This window comes from Gekko japonicus, unplaced genomic scaffold (genome assembly GCF_001447785.1).
Source record: "Gekko japonicus isolate JY-2015 unplaced genomic scaffold, Gekko_japonicus_V1.1 scaffold6035, whole genome shotgun sequence".
Classification (NCBI taxonomy): domain Eukaryota; kingdom Metazoa; phylum Chordata; class Lepidosauria; order Squamata; family Gekkonidae; genus Gekko; species Gekko japonicus.
This window is the reverse complement of record NW_015166018.1, coordinates 8,846-17,912: the sequence shown is the minus strand read 5'-3', so window position 1 is coordinate 17,912 and position 9,067 is coordinate 8,846. Positions and strand designations below refer to the sequence as shown.

General features: G+C 50.3%; 1 protein-coding gene across 1 annotated transcript; it reads left to right on the top strand.

Moving 5' to 3' along the window:
- The first annotated feature begins 339 nt into the window (after positions 1-339).
- LOC107110705 (olfactory receptor 51I1-like) lies at positions 340-1,272 on the top strand. Its single transcript, XM_015411502.1, has one exon. The coding sequence runs from the start codon at positions 340-342 to the stop codon at positions 1,270-1,272; it is 933 nt and encodes a 310-aa protein (XP_015266988.1).
- The last annotated feature ends 7,795 nt before the right edge of the window (positions 1,273-9,067 follow it).

Here is a 9,067-nt window from a genome sequence, read left to right as displayed (position 1 = left end):
CCAGAGGGAGTCTCTGAGCTTTCCGTTCCCTTTCGTACACCCAAAGGAGTGAGCCGCGACTCACGAGGGCGCCTGTCGAGATCAAGTGTCGCTCGTCTTTCAGGTCCCCCCCCCCCGGGCACTGTGGTTTGATTCCACTCGATCTTGCCAGTCCCGGGGCCGGATGCTTCAGGCCTTGCATTTGTCTTCAAGGGGCTCTTCTGCTCACCTATCTTCTCCTTCTTTCCAGCCTCCTCGCCCACTGGCTGATTCCGTCCTCTGTGCCGCCAGTGTTTGTGGCCCTTCCCTCCCACCGTCTGCTTGTGTGTCTCCCCTCTGCAGAGACTCAGCCTCTGGCGAATGGCCGAAGCCAACCTCACCCGCTTCCAGCCTGCGACCTTCCACCTCACGGGCTTCCCGGGCCTGGAGCATCTCCACGCCTGGATCGCCGTCCCTTTCTGTGCCCTGTACTTCGCCTCCATCCTCGGGAACGGCACCATCCTCCTCATCGTCCGGCGGGACCGGCGCTTGCACGAGCCCATGTACTTCTTCCTCTGCATGCTGTCCCTGAACGACTTGGGCGTCTCCCTCTCCACCCTCCCCACCGTACTGCCCCTCTTCTGCCTTGGCCTCCGGGAGGTGGCCTTCGACGCCTGCCTGGCGCAGATGTTCTTCATCCACTCTTTCTCCTTCATGGAGTCCGGCATCCTGCTGGCTATGTCCTTTGACCGCTTCGTGGCCATCCGCCACCCGCTGCGCTACTCGTCCGCGCTGACCAGCCCACGTATCGCCCGGATCGGCCTGGCCGTCGTCCTGAAGAGCACTGCCATGCTCTTCCCCTTCCCCTTCCTCGTCAAGCGCCTGCCCATCTGCCGCTCCAACGTCCTCTCCCACGCCTACTGCCTCCACCCGGACATGATGCGCCTGGCCTGCGCCGACATCACCGTCAACAACGTCTACGGGTTCTTCGTGGTCCTCGTCACCTACGGCCTAGACTCTGCCTTCATCCTTCTGTCCTACGCCATGATCCTGAGGGCCGTCTTGAACATTGCCTCCCGGGAGCAGCGGCGCAAGGCCCTCAACACCTGCGTCTCCCACATCTGCGCCGTCTTGACTTTCTACGTCCCCATCATCGCCGTCTCGGTCCTGCACAGGTTCGGGAAAGGTGCCCCGCCGGTGGTGCACATCATGATGTCCAACGTCTACCTGTTTGTCCCTCCGCTGCTGAACCCCATCATCTACAGCGTCAAGACCAAGGAGATCCGGAAGGGGATCGTGAGAATGTTTGGCTGAGTGTGTCCCTGGCGGCTTATGGCAAAGGGCTGGCGCCGGGGCCTGGGGGTCTCCCGGAAATGGCCACTGAGCTACAAGCAGCCCAGATCCATTCCCCTGCAGTGGACTCTATGGCATTGTACCCCACTGGGGTACGGAGGTTAACGGGTAGCTGACTGTACGCGGAGGAATCCAATGCTAGCACTTTAGTATGTTGTTATAGTCAGGGGTCATTTCGTAGGAAAAGGGGTGCAGGAGCTCATTAGCATGACTCATTAGCATAACTTATTTGCATGAACCACACACCCCTGACATCACTGGAAGTGTGTCAGAAGGCAACACCCACTGCAACTTACCTGGCTGCTTCTGGCTCTGACTGAGGCCTGCTGGGAGCAGGGGGCGGGGCTTCTTGCATGTGCCCGCCCCTTGGGCTCTTTACTGCTGGAGCTCCGCTCCTGTGCGCTCCTGCAGGAAATGACCCCTGGTTACAGTTTTGGTTTTACATTTGTGCTTGATCAGATGTTATACTGTAGATTGTATTATTATATTGTATTTTATACTGTTGTGTAAGCCGCCCTGAGCCGGCCTTGCTGGGAGGGCGGGGTAAAAACCTAATTTGTTGTTCAGCCGCACAGTCGAGTCCGACTCTTCGCGACCCCATGGACCAGATCACGCCAGGCCTTCCTGTCTTCCGCTGTCCTCTGAGGTTTGCTCAATTTCATGTTCGTTGCATCGATGACACTGTCTAACCATCTCATCCTTTGCCGTCCCCGTCTTCTTTGACCTTCAATCTTTCCCAGCATCAGGGTCTTCTCCAGTGAGTGCTCCCTTCTCATTGAGTGGCCAAAGTATTTGAGCTTCAGCTTCATTATCTGGCCTTCCAGGGAACAGTCAGGGTTGATTTCTTTTAGGATTGACTGATTTGATCTTCTTGCAGTCCAAGGGACTCTCAAGAGTCTTCTCCAGCACCATAGTTAAAAAAACACTAATAAATAAAATAAAAAAATAAACTGGTGTGGTTAATCCAGACATCATTCATTAGCAGAGGGCTTAAATAAAGCTACAAACACAGGAGTGTCACTTTACCAGGTTACCCAGCCTACAAAGCTACACAGAGCCACGTTGCAAGTTTAGAAGAGAGATACTGGTCTCTTTATTTTAGAAGGACACTCAGGATAGGGAAGAGCAGAGACTGGACAGAGGACAGACATACTAGTGTTGTACACACTGCTTATGAAACACTTTGTACTCTGCCACTGGCTAACAGTCCGTTTACCTTAGTAGGTGCTCTTAACACTTCCATGGTGCATATGTTAAGTGCCTTTGATTATTCTAATCACAGTGACTGAAATCAACCATGAACATCTATTCAGATATTCACTTTGGTTCATTGCTTAAAGGCATTCTGGGTAAAATACCAAATGCTGACAGGCAGTAACTGCCTGACCTTGCTTGTTCCGGCCAGTTGTAACTGCGCATGCTCCTGATGTCAGTTTGCTTGCATTAGATGAAGAACACTGCATGATGTACTAATATTTGTTACAATTAGATACTTTTTTAGAATCTCACAGAATGAAAAGAAGGCCTATTGTTTACCTGAAGGAGGTATATTTTTGCCTGAGAAAATGCAGCCCCCCAGGTTCGAGCCCAATCAGAATGGAGTGATGGATCTATGACAAGGTTTGATGGAACCAGTAATTGTGATTTATTTCTAACTGTCATAGGGGGTATAAAACCCTATGTTTCCCATTGTAACCTTAGGGAGAGCTGTGGGGTCCAAAACCTTATTGGGTCTGCACCTCCCTCCTTTGTTGATCAATAAAGTACAAGATCTGATTCTCCTCTACAAGACTGCCATGTGCTTTCTCAAATTGGGCTGGGGGGAGCACAACCCTTGACGGAGTTTCTGTCTTACACTAGATAAAGGATGGAAGCCGATGGCGAGAGGCCCGTCGGCCTCGTGGTACCAAGAGAGGGCCGCATGTCCCCCTCTTGGTGCTCGCAGGGAGAGAGCAAGTCTGCATTCCCAGTGAGAGAGAAGCAGGAACAGGAAGAGGGTCCCTGAGATCACAATCTGCATTTCAAAGAAGACAGCGGCAGAAGAGTCGAGACAGGAAGAAAACTCAGTGTGCCTCTCTAGCCATCTAGTCTCTCTTGCCACTCACTCTGGGGGTCTGAGGCAGGGGGCCGTTGCTCCTGGAACTCCCAACAGGAAGTCCCTCACCTCCCCTTCCCCAGGTTCTACTCCCAAATCCCCAGGAATGTCCCGACCCAAAGCTGGCAACCCTGAGCTCAAGGGTCCCTCTCGGCCCCTCCAGGCCTCACCTCCCTGCTTCAGATTCCACGAGCAGACAGTCCCTGCTAGCCATTGCCTTAGTTCATAGAGCAGCAGTCGATTTGGATGGCTGACCTACAAGGACATTTTGCATGACATTGAAATCTAGGGAAATATCAGATGAAGAACAAGAAGAGGAGGAGGAGGAGGAGGAGATTGGATTTATACCCTGCCCTTCACTACCTGAAGGAGTCTCAGAGCAGCTTACAATCCCCTTTGGTGTAGTGGTTAAGTGTGCGGACTCTAATCTGGGAGAATCGGGTTTGATTCCCCACTCCTCCACTTGTACCTGCTGGATGACCTTGGGCAAGCCATAGTTCTGTCAGAGCTGTTCTCTCAAGGTCAGTTCTGGAAAGAACTCTTTCAGCCCCACCTACCTCACAGGGTATCTGTTGTGAGGAGGGGAAGGGAAAAGAGTTTGTAAGTGCCTCCAAGACTCCAAGTGAAGGGTGGGTTATAAATCCAATCTCCTCCTCCTCCTCCTCCTCCTCCTCCTCCTCCTCTTCTTCTTCTTCTTCTTCTTCTGCTTATTCTCCTTCTTCTTCTTCTTTCCCTCCCCCTCCCCACAACAGACACCCTGTGAGGTAGGTGGGACTGTGAGAGCTCTCTGAAGAACTGCCCTTGAGAGAACAGCTCTGAGAGAACTTGTGACCGACCCAAGGTCACCCAGCTGGCTTCATGTGGAGGAGTGGGGAATCAAATCCGGTTCTCCCAGATTAGAGTCCACCGCTCTTAGCCACTACACGAAATTGGCTCTGGGCATTTTCAAATATTGCTTCAGGATACATTAAAAGCAAACAAGCAAGCAAGCAAACAAAAAACCCCCAAACCACACACCTTAGGCTTTTCAATCCAAAGCTTCTTTTCAGCCAGTGTGGTGTAGTGGTTAAGTACGCGGACTCTAATCTGGGAGAACTGGGTTTGATTCCCCACTCCTCCACTTGCAACTGGCTGGATGACCTTGGGCAAGCCCTAGTTCTGATGAGAGCTGTCCTTGAAAAAGAGCCGTTTCTGCCAGAGCTCTCTCAGCCCTACCTGCCTCACAGGGTACCTGTTGTGGGGAGGGGAAAGGGAAAGGAGTTTGTAAGCTACTCTGAGACTCCTTTGGGTACTGAAGGGCAGGGGGTATAAATCCAATCCTCCTCCTTCTTAGTTCATTACCGTAGGCTCTGGGAGACCCAGGTTCGAATGAGCACATTGCCGTGGAAGGTCACCGGGAGACTTTGGGCCAATCACACCCCCTCAGGAGGCGGGCAGTTTATAAGCAGAGTGAAAAAACAAAAAAACCCGTCACCTCCAAGTGCTTTTATGCCTTGGAATATTTTGAGCCCTCCCTTCTTTTCTAAACCCAACAACATGCTGAAGCTACTGATTAAAATTTTAGGATGCAAATAAAAAGGAAGAGCATTTGTTTGACCATTTCCTTCCCTCCCAAATTCTAATTCATTTCCCTTTCATTTCTGCACCCACCCTGGAAGCCCCCTTTGGGAATGAATAGTGAGCGGGAGAGGCAGGTCGACTTTGCCCCCTAGTGGTGGCCAGGGGAATTGTCTGCGTCGTGGGGGAAGAAGTACCTCCAGTCCTCCCCCGGGGTCTCTCCGAGGAGGCTCCAAACCCAAAGTGGCTCCTTGTGGCAGAGTCTCTGGGCTTGCAGTTGGGAGTCAAAGAGACCTGAAGGCTGATGGGCAAGTCTCTCCCCCCCCCGTTTTGTTCTCTACACCAGTTTGGTGTCATGGTTAACTGTGAGGGCTCTAATCTGGGAGTACCGGGTTTGGTTCCCCACTCCTCCTCCACTTGCACCTGCTGGATGACCTTGGGCAAGCCGTAGCTCTGACAAGAGCTGTCCTTGAAAAAGAGCCATTTCTGTCAGAGCTCTCTCAGCCCCACCTGCCTCCCAGGGTGCCTGTTGTTGGGAGGGGAAGGGAAAGGAGTTTGTAAGCTGCTCTGAGACTCCTTCAGGTAGTGAAGGGCGGGGTATGAATCCAACCTCTTGGTGTAATGGTTAAGTATGCAGACTCTAATCTGGGAGAACCGGGTTTGATTCCCCACTCCTCCTCCACTTGCACCTGGCTGGATGACCTTGGGCAAGCCATGGTTCTGTCAGAGCTGTCCTTGAAAAAGAGTCGTTTCTGTCAAGAGCTCTCTCAGCCCCACCTGCCTCCCAGGGGGTTTCTGTCTGTTGTGGGGAGGGGGAGGGAAGGGAGTTTGTCAGCCGCTCCGAGACTCCTTCGGGTAGTGAAGGCGGGGGATGAATCCAGTCTCTTCTCTCTTCTCCTTCTTCTTCTCCCCTGAGACATAGGGTTGCCACCACGTCCCCCCTGGTACCCAGCGGGGGATGGGGGGGACTTTTGAGGAGAAAGAGAAAAGCCTCGGCCTTGTTGTCCATATTGCACAGGAAGTGACATAACACCAGCGATGGGTGGGCGACACTGTGGTATTTGGACAGAAACTCTATGGCAAAACCAGCTTCTACCACTGGGGTTTTTGCCCAAGTACCAGAACGTCACCCGGATGTAGCTGGTGTGGTGACGGGTGTCCCTTCCTGTGTGATGCCGGCAACGCGGCCTCGGCCTTCTCCTTTCTCCCGGTAAGCCTCCGCCCCCCTCGCCAGCCAGGTGACTGGCAGCTGGAGGTAGGGCCTGGCAGCAGGGCATCTGGCCACCCTACGGAGCCGAGCCGAGCCTCTGGGGCCTGCAGGCTGAGTTGCGGGCAGAAGGGAACATGGTTCTCCCAGGGTGCACTTTTTAAATGGTTCCCAGGGGGAGGGGCATCCCTGTGCTCCACCGCTCCCTCTTCCTCCGGGCACTGGGCTTGAGGAGTGGTGGGTCCCAGGGCCAACAGCCCCCAGCCTCGCCTTCCTCACCTCGACTGCTCTTTGCAGCCACAGCCTTGTTGCCAGGGCCTCTTGGAGGCTGGGTGGCCATCCGCTGGGCTGAGCAGCCGGTGAGCCAGCCCTCTGCCGCTGCACCCAATCCTCTTTTACCTCCTGTCTGCCTTGTGGTGTCGTGGCGAGGAGCCCGGACTCTAATCCGGGAGAACCGTGTTTGATTCTTCACTCCTCCTCCACATGCAGCTGCTGGTGTGACCTTGGGTCAGTCACAAGTTCTCTCAGAGCTGTTCTCTCACGGGCAGTTCTCTAAAGAGCTCTTTCAGCCCCACCTACCTCACAGGGTGTCTGTTGCGGGGAGGGGAAGAGAAAGGAGATTGTAAGCTGCTCTGAGACTCCAAGTGAAGGGCGGGGTATAAGTCCAATTTTAATCTTGTATTTATATTTGGACTTTGTACATTGAATGCACTTTGTGCCTATGTGAGCCGCCCTCAGCCCGTTCGCGGGGAGGGCGGGGTATAAATGTCATTAAAAAAATTAAAAAATAATAATAAAAAAATTCCTCCTCCTCCTCCCTTACAGACAGAGAGAGAGATGTGTATTCATGCAGGATGCTGCCGCATTGAAGTCAGGCTGGGGCAATAGCGAGATCCCTGTGTTTGCTTTATGTATTTATTTATTTACTTAACTTGAACCCGGCCTTCCTCCCCAGCAATGGTCTCAGATACGAAAAACGAATGTAAAAATTACTAAAGCGACTGCATATAAAATGTCTTATAGATGGTATATGCTGCCAGATATGTGGTGGACGTGCGATAAAGTTAAAGAGTATTGGGCCTGGATCCATAAAATGTTACAAAAATGTTAAATTGTATTATACCTTTTACAACCTTAACTATTTTTTATTGAATGTAAGACCAGAAAACTGTAAAAAACCAAGATTTTTATCTGATTATACATGTATTAACTACTGCAAGAATATTGTATGCTAGGTACTGGAGAAAAGACGAAATACCTTCAAAAGAAGAAATTATAATTAAAACTCTTGAGACTGCAGAGATGGACAAACTGACTTTATTTTTGAGAGGACAGCAAGAAGAAAAATTCCAGAATATATGGTCAAGATTTTATACATGGCTGGAAGAATACAGCAAATGAACTATATACACTTTTTACTGGAAGAGGAGATAACATAGAACTTACTTATAATTACATGCAATTTTGATAAATAAATTATGTTGACTTTACAGGTATTTAATATACAAATAGATTTTGTAAGAAGTATTTTAACAGATAGTGCAAAGGTGTAAGAACCCCCCCTCCAATTTTCTATTTTTTATGTTTTTGTCTATGTACTTGTATGTTTTTTTTGTTTTGAGTTATAATAAAAAACGTAAATTCTAAAAAACAAAGGACATAAAGCGGCTTACACTGTTCTCTCCTCCACTTTATCCTCACAACTACCTGTGAAGTAGGTTAGGCTGAGTGAGTGGGACTGGCCCGAGGACACCCAGCCCGCTTCCACGGCATGAGCCAGGATTCGAAACCGCGTCTCCCAGACCCTAGTCCAGCACTCTTAACCACTCCACCACACTGTCTCTCTCTCTCTAGATACATGGCATTATATCACTATAGCATTATAATGATCTCTGTATTCTGTTCTATAAATTCCCAGTCTTTAAACATTTTTAAATCTCTATCCACCCCATTCTATGCAGATATAGAGGGTTATTGGTACAACTCAGCAATGAAAAGGACTGCATTTTTAAATTTTATTTTCGTAACAAAAGGAACTGCTGAACGTGGTCCCCGTGGAAGGCAAAGACGCTCTGGCTGTGTAGCAGCAGGAAACACGGGGTCCAAGGGGATGAAAGGACCCAAGACCCTGGAAAGACAACTGTTGGAATAACCTGCTACAGCTGGGAGTCCAAACTGGAACAAAAAGCCCACATGATAGAAGTTGCTTGAGAGAGAACTGCATCTAGCATTCGCTCCATTGTTTTACCAAACCCACACTGGAACAGAAAAAGATGCAGCTCAACACCACATGCAAATACCCTGGGGGCCAATGCCGTACTAACTCCAGACTCATCCCTGAACAGCTATTAAAACAGCCATAAATCGATGCAGACAGTTCCACAAAACTGAGAGATCAAACGAAGTGGAAGTGGCATAAACTCTGACAATCAATCAAAGTGGAAGTGGCATGCAATGCAGAAGGGAATTTCTGTTCCAAGGTGGGTTTGGTAAAAAAGTGGCACAAATGCTAGATGTGGATTGGCCCCCAAAAGCAGAAGAGAGAAGGAGGACAAAGGTAGAGTAAGAGAAGACTGCGTCTAGGAGAGAAGAGATTATCGAGGGTGACCACTGGGGATGATTTCAGTCGAGTGCAGAGAAGTGTTCCTTCTAAGATGAGTTGGTGTGAGCCAGCTCACAGATTTTTTAGCCTCCGGATCATACATTTTGGTCTTTGCTCAGGAAGGAGGGCTCCAGAGCAAACTAATTTATGCAGCAGCCAAATCACCTGCTCACAGCTTTAATGCCAGTAGCTCACAAAGTAGGATTTTTGCTCACAAGACTCCACAGCTTAGAGGGAGCGTTGGTGCAGAGGACAGAAACCAGACTCCCCTGGGTCCAGAGAAACGCCGGAGGAG